The sequence below is a fragment of the Pristis pectinata genome, chromosome 18 (assembly GCF_009764475.1).
Source record: "Pristis pectinata isolate sPriPec2 chromosome 18, sPriPec2.1.pri, whole genome shotgun sequence".
Classification (NCBI taxonomy): Eukaryota; Metazoa; Chordata; class Chondrichthyes; order Rhinopristiformes; family Pristidae; genus Pristis; species Pristis pectinata.
The window spans coordinates 34,051,155-34,063,530 of NC_067422.1; the positions used below are offsets into that span (position 1 = coordinate 34,051,155).

The 12,376-nt window shown below is 38.5% G+C and overlaps 1 protein-coding gene across 3 annotated transcripts in view; it reads left to right on the forward strand.

Moving 5' to 3' along the window:
* The window catches only part of mprip (myosin phosphatase Rho interacting protein), a 269,104-nt gene that overhangs the window by 152,110 nt on the left and 104,618 nt on the right, over nucleotides 1-12,376 (forward strand). For all 3 annotated transcript variants that reach the window (XM_052032879.1, XM_052032878.1, XM_052032880.1), the window contains exon 8: nucleotides 11,967-12,093. In XM_052032879.1, the coding sequence (XP_051888839.1) occupies nucleotides 11,967-12,093 (127 nt within the window). The remainder of the gene's footprint in view (nucleotides 1-11,966; nucleotides 12,094-12,376) is intronic.

Below are 12,376 nucleotides of genomic sequence, written 5' to 3' on the forward strand. Positions count from 1 at the left end.
GAGAGGGAGAAATGAACAGGTTTAGGGCAAGTCACGGGAGTTAGTATCTAGATTAATAGCATAGCTGCCAGTAGGGGAACATTGTAAACCAGGGCAGTGTGTGAATTCAGAATTGAGGAACTTAAAAAAAAATTAGGGAGGGGGCAAGATCAAGAAGGGCTTGGAATACAAAAGCAAGGAAAATTGAGTTTTACTGAACAACTGGAAGCACAGTCTTGGCATTTAGCTCCACTGTTCAGGATTTGGAGCCAGATCTTCTAGGTTTTTTTGGTTGCACAATGTTTCATGCACTATACTTCTGGGTGCAATCTTTAAACAGCTGGTTTGCCCCAACTAATTGGTTCTGACTGCAGGTGGCTGTCACTGCCCTGAATTTCACTTTAGTTTCACCAGATCTGGGAGGGCTGGGAGAGCCACAAATTTGCTTGTGCTTTACAAGGCACAGATATGCACTTCTGAATTGTTTGCACTGATTTATTTCCCTGGTACTGAGTGTCATCAGCCAACGCAAGGGCCAGCTCATGCTGAACTCTATGGGAAGTGTTTGAGCACATCAAGATAACCCAGGCAAAGGGCTTGGGAGACAACTGCAGATAGGGGCCTTCAGCCATCCAACAATCTCTGATTTTTGAAGTCTTTAAGTGCCAGAATTTATAGTAGGAATTGCTAGTGGATCTTTGGAAAATCTGGCCCTTAAAGTGGTCCGCTCTCTAACTCAGGCTTACTTCCCACATTGGATTAAAAAGAGAAAATGCTGGAAACACTCAGTAAATCAGGCAGCATTTGTGGAAAGAAAAACATCTAATGTTTCAGGTCCAGGAGCTTTTGTCTGTACTGGGAAAGAGAGCAATACAAGTTAGTTTTTGGTAGGAGAGAAGTTGGTCGAGGGATGGTTGGAACAAAAGAAATCTCTGGTAGAGTCCAAATAACTGGGGCAGTTACCAGAACATTAAGCTGCTTTGTCTGTGTGTTTATTAATGGCCTACCAGCACACCAGATTATATAAATGGAATGAGAAAAACTGAGCCAAAATGATGAAAGCAGCCTTTTTTTATTTTCTCGTACTGGATCTTCCCTGGTCCAGTGCAGGAGTAATCAGAAAGGAGGTTCTTTACAAATCCACAAAGATTTTAGTATTTTTCATTTCTTTCAAATGCTTCATATGGGTAAGAAGGAAATGTAACTGCAGGAAAGAAGGAAAAAGATTGCAATTGATCAGAAAATAGAGGAGTTGGAGTATAATAGATGGTGGAACTCTGAAATAAAAACAAAATGTTAGAAATACTCAAGGTCAGGTCACTTCTGTCCTGACAAGCATTTAACATTTCAGGTCAAAAACCTTCCATCAAGTCTGAAAAGTCATTGATCTGAAACATTAGGCCAAATTATGCTGGCTATGAATTACTACTGTTCAGCAGCATCTTGATAGATGCAAGTGCCTGAAGTTCAAGAAAGAAATAATGACTTATATAATATTTCTGACAAAGGACCATTGTCCAGAGGCATTTTCTCTTCATGGATGCTGGCTGATCAACCGAGTATTTCGACATTTTGTATCTTTATTTTAGTTGCTTATTTTCTTACTTGTGTTGCTTTTATAAAGTTCTTTTGTTACTAGTTTAACAAATTTTATTTTAATAAGTTTTTAAATCTAAAATAAAGCAATTTGAGTTTTTGAACATCTCTGAATATCAGATACATTTAAAAACTAACAAATCCTCACAGACTTTCATAGGAGCAAGGCTTGGCCTCTGTCCTTGCCTCCTGATGAGGGTTGTCAGGATGTTCTGGGGCAGGTCCTATATTCAGCTGGCTGAGGTCAAGATGACATTGCCATTTGAAGTATAATATGATTGCAATGTATTTGAGGGGCTCAGGTATAGGGAAGCCCTACGTGATTGTACTAATGCATTCGTATCCCATTAGTACAGACTTAGAGCCGTACAGCACAGAAATGGGCCCTTTGGCCCAACTGGTCCATGTGTATCAAGATTCCCATCTAAGCTAGTCCCATTTGCCCACGTTTAGCCTATATCCCTCTAAACCTTTCCCTATCTATGTACCTGTCCAAGTGCCTTTTAAATGTTGTTAATGTACCTACAGAGAGTACTGACCACTCTCTGGATGAAAAAAATTGCCCCTTAGGTTCCTGTTAAATCTCTCCCCTCTCACCTTAAACTTAAGCCCTCTAGTTCTTCAGGGAACCATGTACCTGTACACCAGGTCCCTCTATTTTATGACACTCCACAGGGCCCTACCATTCACTGTGAAAGTCCTATCCTCATTTGTCTTCCCAAAATGCTAAATTACACTTGCTAAATTAAACTCCATTTGCCATTCCTTGGCAACTTGGTTGTATACGGAAACCAAGTGAATGTAGTGGGCCAAATTGAGCTTGGCTCGATCTATTAACTTGTCCTCCACTGGGATTAAAGTCTTGCCCTCATTCTCCTTAAGTAAAGAATTTTAGGGATTTTTTTATCTACCTTTACATTAACTTTATTAATGAATGAAAAATGGATTGGCCAAAAGGAGTGAAATATTTCAAGTCTTCTGCTCTCCGTGCACCATAGAGAAAGATGATGCTGTAAAGCAGAAAGTTGAACCGGGAACTGGCCAATAAAACTTGAAAGGCAAACATTATTGCAGAAACACTGAAGGAGAAGCAGAAATCTTTCTTTTATTATTTACAGTTCGCAATCAGCAGGTCTTTTATGAATAGTTCAGTAGTTCACGCATGTAATATTGTTATTGATTAACCAGTGTGCCAATAATTTTGGCCCCTTTGGCATATGCATTGTACAGTCTGTATCATTACTTGATATGATGCAAGGGAGGCAAATTTATAAATAAATTATAGACTTCTTGCACAGCATTTAACAGATTTCAGCGAAGTATCACATTAAAACTGAATAGCTTTGAAAGTAGTTAAGATATATTGGATCAGATCCTATTCAAAAAATGTTGTTCAGTTTGCACACCTTTATATCCATGAATCCTACATTCTGCACCCAATGGAAATATTTTTTAAACTACACTGTCAGTTACTATCTTGAACATTTCAATCATATCACACCGTGGCATTCTAAACTCCAGAAAATACAGCTCTAGTTGTTAGTATCTTCTAGTTTAGCCATTATAGTTCATGAATCAAACTGGGAATCTATGCTGTTTTCCCTCTATACCCCTTGTATTTTTCCAAAGGAATGGGGCCCAGAACTGCTCATGTCTCTGCAGGTGTGACCTAAGCCTTTTGTACAGTTGTAACATATCAGCCAACTCTTGTATTTGAGTCCTCCAGATGTATAGGTTCACATTCCCTTCACCTTCTTGATATTTTCTTTCTGTTATTGATCCTGAAATTGTAATGAACTCCCCAGATTCTAGACCATCACTGCTTCTGGCTTTCTATCATTTAGAAAGTACTTTATTATATTCTTTATAGTCCAAAGTGGATGGCCTCTGTATTGAAATCCTTTTGCCAGAACTTTGACAAAAATGGGACAACATGGAAATCTAGCTAAAAACAATGATGCTGGAAATACTTAGCGGGTCAGGCAGCATCTGTAGAGAGAGAAACTGTTAATGTTGCAGATTAATTGGCAGTTTTGTTTTTTATCCATTGGATATGTGACTCTCTATTGTACACCTTCTGTAAATTAGAGAACCTGCCCTTTATCCCTTTTCACTGTTTTCTGTTATATCCCATTTTGTAATTTGCATTTAAATCTACACTTACTCAGTTTTTTATGATGGGGTTTATCAGGAAATCCTTAATATTCATGGAAATTCCACTGCCCTCCAGTTAACTTACTCAAAAAGTTCATCAGATATGAACAATAATTTTTTTTCTTTTTTGGTAATTTCCTGTCACTGGATCTTTTACTTACAGATTTGTAGTTCCCTAGTTTCCATCTTGATGAAAATTAAAAATTCTGCGGATGCTGGAAATCTAAAATAAGATTAGAAAATGCTGGAAATACTCAACAAGTCAGGCAGGATTTGTGGAAAGAGAAATGAAGTTAAAGTTTCAGATGAAAGATCCTTCATCCTTCCCAGTTTTGACGAAGGGTCTTTGACCAGAAATATTAATTGTTGTTTCTCTTCCCATAAATGCAGCTTGATCTGTTGAGTATTTACAGCATCTTCTGTTTTTATTTCCATTTAATCTCATGTTGGTTGACATCTGTGGTATTTCAGTTTTGAAGAATTCCCAAATCACAAGAACTTTGGAAGGTTAGTGTTTGGGCATCTGCAATGTACTAACTTATTTCCTTCAAATCCCTAGAATGGAAGCTATCTGGTTCTAGGAATTTCTCTTTAGTGATGCTGTTGTTTTACTTATGTGAACTTTGAGCCTGTGCCCCTTTTTCTTGGTTTGACATCCTACTCTGTTCCTCTACTATAAATACTAATGGCAAGTACCCTTTCAACATGTCTGCCTTTTCCTTATTTTCATTTGCAGTATTAGGATTTCAGTTTTTAAGGCCACTCATTGCCCCACTACTATCTTTTTCTTAATATTCTAAGTTGTTCTTGTTTCTTGCATACCTCCCACTGCAACTTGCAAGTAATAAATTCTCAATTTTTAAAATTACCTGTTTTGGTTTTTATTATTTTTCTTCCATTCTTTCTCTCACTTCCATGATCCTTCCTCCCCATATTCTTTCGCCCCACTGGCTCAGAAAATGTTTAACACCACCCCTTGTTTGGTCAAAAAATATTCAAATCTGTAATTCTTTGAGGAAACTCAAGGTTCAGTAAAGCCTTCACAGTAAAAAAAGAAACATGTTATTTAAGTGATTTAAAGTGATCTTGGACTATACTAGTGAAAATGGTTGAATAAATGATGCTCACTTATTTTTAGATGTTGGATTCTAAAAGGCTAGAAAATTCTAAATATTTCTGTTATAGCGGCACTCCAATCACATCCATTCCAATACAAAAATGCATTCTATGTCACTCCGTTACGTATTGTGCAGTATTACAGTAAGTTAAAGGAAATGCTTTAATGCTGGGATTTGTATTTTGTTCTCATTAGTTATATTTTATTGAAAAAACAGCAATTTACTTTTGTGATAACATCTATGTTAAATGTGAATCAAACCAAAAGCTTTACAATACCAAAATTCCTGACTGTTCAGGAATGATGACCAGTGTTAAATGTCATAGGCCAGCATCATTGCCTTTTTTAGTAATCTGTGAATATTTTTTCAGTATCCTACACTCAAAGTTATTCCTGATCTCTCTTAACCAAGTTTGGTGTTCTGATTGAATCTTAATTAATGCTACTTGAGTATCTAAAGATAACAATTTTAAAAGTAAAAATACTTTGTTGGGTAACCAATCCAAACTGAAACTTTGAGAATATCAAGTTGTCATACTTGTTTCAAACAAAGACACATCTGCAAAGAAATTAGTTTTTGGCTAAACTGAAACAAGTCTGCGCAACTTCAGCATGCTGAAAGTGTAGTTTTCTGATGTGGGCATGACTTTTTTTAAGCTGTGACGATCATGACCTTGAATATAATTTTAAGAATTAACAGGCACCAGTCCATAATTGTGCTTAAAAAAAATCTGATGTTGAATATGACATTGTATTAATGTATGTTTATTGGCACTTTCCATTTCTTCTGCTTTAGTGATGCTACCCACTAGTTAAAGGAATACACTTCAAATTAACAATATTAAGTTCGAATCAACATGTATTAATAAATCAGTTGAATTAAATCACTCACTATCCAGCAATGGGGATTAAACTTGGGGTTTTCAGGTTACTTGATTTGTCATCCAGTTCCACACCGATGGTTCTTAGTTCTCTAAAAGATTGAGAAGGCAGATGATCTCAGACTCACCTATCGATTATTAAACTATCAAAGTGGATTAGTACAAATGGGCAAAAAGGTCGGCATGGATAGTGTGAGCCTAAGGGCCTTTTTCTGTGCTGTACGACTTTATGACTATAGCCAGAAAAGAATTGTATATGTTATAACATAATTTCTAAAGTTCTTCCATTAAATATATTTTGTCAAAGATGATTCTGTATTTTTAGATACAAAAGGCTCAATAAGTTACAAAAATGTTCAAAGTGTATTGTTCTGTTGGCTGTGTTCTACTGCTGTTTATAGTTGCAGTGGGCAATCAAATATCTTAGGGTTGGGGGGGTGGGGTTTTGGCTTAGCTGATGTTATAAGCCCTGTGAACTTGAAGGAATAGAAATAAAAAATCTTGCCTTCTGCACAGAATCTTGCTGGTTGAGACTAAGCAATGTTAATAGCATTGAATATCAAGAGGTTAGACTCTCTGGTTGGGAATGCTCATTGTTGGCATTTGCGTGGAGCAAATGCTACTTGCCCTTCAGTCAGCCCGTGCTTGAATGTTGTTTACGTCCTGCACGCAGGTATTGGCTTATTCACTTTCTAAGGAATATAATCATCAACAGACATCTACTTCTGACCCTATAATGAATGGAAAATTATTTATGAAGCAGCTGCAGATGGTTGCGTTAAGGATACTGAGCTTAGTCATACCTAATGAATTGTAAGTGTTCCATTCGAATCTGAGTGACGTACTTTTTAAAAAAAAGAAATAGCCAGTTGTTTGAAATATAGTCAAATATAACTTTGTAGAAAGTGCAGTTTAAAAGTTTTTATAGGAAAACATTTAATATTCTGTGTTGTCCTCTGATTTAGGTTTACTGCAGGCCATGCTTTAGAGAGAAGAGGGAAATTTTGGGGGGGGCGGTGAGGGGAGAAGAAATAAATCACAAATTGCTGTCTCCTAACAGTTGTAAGAGAAATTTTGTTGAGGGAAACAAACCTAGTGACAAGTAAAACCACTTTTATAATTTTATGCGAACTGACTAAAATAATCAAAACCCAACAAAATCATATTATTAATATCAATCAGCAAAGACAACAAGGACGCGTTCTGCCAAGCCTGACCGAAACAGAGTATTTACAAGGATATTTATTTTCTTTGTATTTCAAGCTCTGAGAGGAGGAACTTTTCAAAATGGTGACAATATTTAAGAAGGGAATATCCTTTATTTTGGATTTCTCCTGAGTCTTATTATAGTAGTGTTTATACAGTTTTTATATTTGAAAAGAAGACAATCCAAAAAGCTCTGTTCCCAACAATTACATTGTCAGACCTTTTAAACTCCACATATATTTATATATTTATAAATGGTCCATAAACAGCATATCAAATAAACTGATGTTAGGAGGAGGACTGGTGGCCGGTCAAGTGGTTCGCCAAGCATGTCCCACCAGTTATTAAGAACTTCTACAGCCCTAAACAGTACTTCCAGGTGAGGCAGTCCTTCACACGTGAATCCATTGGTGTTATTTATTGCATCCCATGCTCCCAGTGTGGCCTCCTCTACATAGGTGAAACTCAACGCAGATTGGGGGGCTGCTTCGTCGAGCACCTTTGCTTCGTCTGTTGTATCAGCCGGGTTCTCCTAGTGACCAGCCATTTTAATTCCACTTCCCATTTCCACACCGACATGTCTGTCCATTGCCTCCACTGCCGACTTGAGACCAGACACAGATTAGAGGAACAGCGCTTAGTGTTCTACCTTGGTAGTCTCCAACATGATGACATGAACATTGATTTCTCTAACTTCCAGTAACCACTGCCCTCTGTCCCTTCCCTCTTTTTTTTCCTGATCCCACTGGTCTCCATTACCCTGTCTCTTTCCCCTCCCCCACCCTCTATCTGCCTATCACGCACACGTTCCTTGCACTGGTTCCCCTCCACCTCCTTCCCTTTATTTCATGGTTCACTGTCCTCTCCTATTAGATTCCTTGTTCAGCACTTTGTCACTTTCACCTATCACCTCCCAGCTTCTTGCATCATTCCCACTCTCCACCCTCCCTCACCAGCCTATCACTCCCCCTCACCTGGATCCATATCACCCGTCAGCTCTTGCTTCACCTCTTCCCCAAACCTTTTCATACTGGCTGCCTGCCCTCTTTCTTTCTAGGATTGTTGAAAGGTCTCGACCTAAAACATCAACTGTCCATTCCCCCCATTGATGCTGCCTTACCTGCTGAGTTCCTCCAATTCCTTTGTATGTTGCTCCAGATTTCCAGCATCTGCAGTCTCTTGTGTCTCCATTTCTGCATTAAACCTCTTTCCCAATTTCCCTCAGCCAGTATCCCTTAATTTGTTTATTGGCAAAATATCTTTTGATCTCAGGCTTGAATGTATCATTGGGAAGAATTCATAGCCTTCTGGGATAAAGAATTCCAAAAGACTTTTGAGTTGGAGGCAAAAAAATATTTTTATTTCAGTCCTAAATTACTTTTTAACCCCCTAATCTGAGACTATGACCACTAGCTTCAGACTATCCAAACCTGAAAAAATACACTCTTTTATGACGTATTTTGTTAAGCCCTCTTAAGAAATTTGTACATTTCAATGAGATTATCTTTTATTGGAGAGAATAGATTCATTTTCCTTGTACACTTGCAGTGGCCCTTGAATTGAAACTCCGGTGTGGTATTAAAACATCTCATCTCTTTCTTCCTGGAGAGATTTACACACAATTTGGGTAATTAGAGTCATTTCCTATTGAAATTCCGTGGCTTAATTTGTACCCCACCTTTCTGGACTCCCTAACAGAACTTAATAATTAACTTCATTTATGTTGTTGGCTCCTGTGCGGACCAGAACAACTGCATCTCCCTGTTCTCCTTGGCACTGCGAAGATAACACAAGCTTCAGCACTGCAGATCACAGCTGTAAAGATGTTAACCCCCACGTGCTGTATTCCATTTATCAACCAATACCACCCCCTCCCATTAGCCTCATTCTCCCTCCTACGCACACATTTTCAAACACGTAGGGACTCGTGCCATGTTCCTGGTACAGAAGTATGCAGCTATGGGGAAGGCCGGTGTTCACAACAGGTTCCCAGCAAAGTATCTCTCCGTACAATACTTTAATGAGCATCAACTGGAGACGGGCTGGTTTCAATGGATCCAGCCCAGGTGAATTAGATTAAAGGAATAACAGGCAAAACTGTAATTAGTGAGTGGCTTTTTAAGGAGAAAATGGTTCAGTTACAATTTGGGTATATTCTCATGAAGGACAAAGTTAGAGCATGTAAAGCCAAAGTTCCTCGGATGACCAAAGGCAGAAAGGGCAAATAAGATGAAGCAGGAAGGCAGAGCAGTTAGCGTAAAGCTATAACAGCGCCAGCGATCGGGGTTCAATTCCCGCCGAGGTCTATAAGGAGTTTGTACGTTCTCCCCGTGACTGCATGGGTTTCCTCTAGGTGTTCCAGTTTCCTCCTCCATTCCAAAGATGTACGGGTTAGGAGGTTAACATGGGTGTAATTGGGCAGCGCGGGCTCGTTGAGCCGGAAGGGCCTGTTACCGTGCTGTATTAGTGAAGTTTTTTTAAAGCAGATGACAAGTGTCAGGTCAATAACACAAGTGAGAACTAAACTGATTATACTTGTGTGATTTTATTTAATAAAGGGGGTGAACAAGTATGAGGGGGAAAAAAAACTAGAGGCAAACATAGAAGGGAATCCAAAAATCTTATACAGGCATGGAAATGGTAAACAGATGGCAAGAATAAAGCTGTCATAAAACAAAAAAAAAATCTGCAGATGCTGAAGTTGATCATGATCTGAAAAGATCTAGTCATGGAGGCAGGATGCATGACCATGTTTCTAAATGGATATTTTGTGAAGGATGTTGTTGGAGTCCCACCACATGGAACATGTAGAGAAAATGCTGAACAGACGAAACATAAGGAATTATAAAAGCAAGCTGTGGTGCAAAAAGGATAAATCGCCCATCACCCAGGCCAGGTGGGATGCATCTTAGTTTGCTGAGGGAAGGAAGGGTGGAAATTCCACAGGTATTGGCCATATTCTTTCAAACAGTTGTAGATAAGAGGGTTGTGCCTGAGGGGCTATAAAATTGCAAGTGTTACCATTTGTCCAAAAAAAGTGTGTAAGGATAAAACTAGCAATCACACACCAGACAGTTCAACCTTTGTGGTCGGAAAACAATCTGAAACTGTAATCAGAGACAAAACTAACAGACTATCTACTTGTCAAATCACTCAGTTAATCTTTGACTACTCCTCATAATTTACTTTCCTGGCAAGCAGTGTATTATTAGCAAACCTGGACATACTGTAGTTTTCTCGTATATCATTGATGTCAATTCCATCAAAGGCTGAAAGACTGTTCCTTGTAGCTTTCGACCAGGACCTAAGGGTCCTGCCATTTATTGTATACTTTCCCCTTACGTTTGACCTCCCAACATCTAACACTTGTCCAGATTAAACTCTATCTGCATGTCTCTGCCCGAATTTCCAACCAGTCTACAACCTGCTGCATCCCTTCCTCACTATCTGCAACCACCAATTTTTGTGTGATCTGTAAATTTACTAATCAGACCACCTACGTTTTCATCCATATCATTAATGTATATTACAAACAAGAGGTCCCAGCACTGATCTTTGTGGAACACCACTGTTGTAAACCTCCAGTCAAAAAAGCACCCCTCTACCACTACCCTCTGTCTTCTGTGACCAAGCCAATTTTGGATCCAATTTTCCAACTCACCGTGGATCGCATGTGACTTAATCTTCTGGAATAGTCTACCATGTGGGACCTTATTAAATGCTGTACTCAAGTCCATGTTTACAACATTGTTACCACTATTATTTTTTGACATCAAGATTTCACTGGTATTTGTTTTAAAAGACAACTGCATAGAGTATCCATACCAAGTACAGCCTTTACCCAGTTAATGCACTTCATGTTTTGGGAGTTTTAGTTAAAATTGACAATTTTGCAGAATAGCCAACAGTAGTTTTCAGTTTCTGAGATTCTGTGTGCTCATAGATCCCTTTTTTTTTGCAGAGGGGTGCAGCAGTAGTCTGATAAAAACATTGCAGAATTTTGGTTTCCTTAAGAGGGTTGGGAAGTAGTTTCCATGCTATTTTAATGGCTGTCTGCTTTAGTGTGGTTACGTGCAAATGCTGACTTGCAGTGGAAAAGAATATGAAAATGGGACATATGACATTTGTTGGACTTCTGTCAAACAAAATGGATATGTGTCTGCCCAGAGGTCACAATTTTCCCTAGGATTTAGGAGAGACTGTTAGGAAAATATGGTGCAAGATTGATTAAATATGGAATTGTAACCAAGATGCAGCATCTCAGTCAAATAGTAATATTCCACAATATATTGACTGCAAAGCAACACCTAACATTAAGTTAATCATCCATTTCTGATTGATTACAGAAATGAAAGTAATTTTGTTAAGAGCACAAGAAGGTGGGACAGAACAAGCCATATGATCTCTGTCTGTTTAGGAACTCATCACACTTCCCACCTATTCTATGCCTCAAAGTTCAACTCTCTCTACTACTCTTCCCACCCCAACCCCCTTCTCTCTAACACTCACCCAACTTGCTTCCCTCTCCCCTGCCTGCCCCCCACCCCTCTCCCCCTGCTCACCGCCCCTCCCTTTCTCCATTTTCCCGTGCCCACCATGCTGTATCTACATATGTCTATGTTCTTGGCCATCCTCAACCTCTGGCAGTGAAGAATGTTTGCTATTGTTCTGAGTAAGCATTGTATTATTGTAAATACTGCTTGTCAATTTGTAATGAATATAAAAGTTTCCAAAGAATTTTATTTTGTGTTTAGGGAGCTCTTCCAATAGATGTTTCCTGATCAATATTTCATACAACATAAATACCTAATTAAAACAGAAGATTTAAGTAATTTCCCCACACGTCGTGCACCATCTTTAGAGAGAGAATAGATGATCTGTCAGTTTTTAATCAAAGTTAGGAAAATTTTCAAGGTGGGCAGGCACATTTTATGTTGCATGGATGGGGGTGATAGGGTCATAGGCAGAACAAAGGGAGTGCTATTGGAGGCACTTTTGAAATTTAACTTATCTTTTAAAATCTGTTTGTACAGGCGTTCCACTGTAATAGAGAAATTTGAAGCTCTGGAACTGGATGCTGATCGAATGGAAACTGATGCAACTGCTCACAGCGAATCACGATCAGGAAGAAGTGAAACTAGACAAATCCAACGAAGAGACGTAAGTTGTACTATGAAGCCATTTACAAATGTACAAGTGATCTTTGTATGCCTATTATAATAAAGGCAATAATTTTTTTTGCCAGCCATGTAAAAATGACTATCAGATTGAAAACTCAAACTTTGCCAAATTTTCTTCCTCATTGACTTATTCAAAAGAAAATTGGTTAACTTATTGATTTTGTTTGTTTCATACCCTCAAAAAAAATTCAAATTAATCCTTGATGTGGTGTTATGACATTGCTGGGTTGAATTAGGCTGGCACAAGTGTAGAGTGGAAGGGT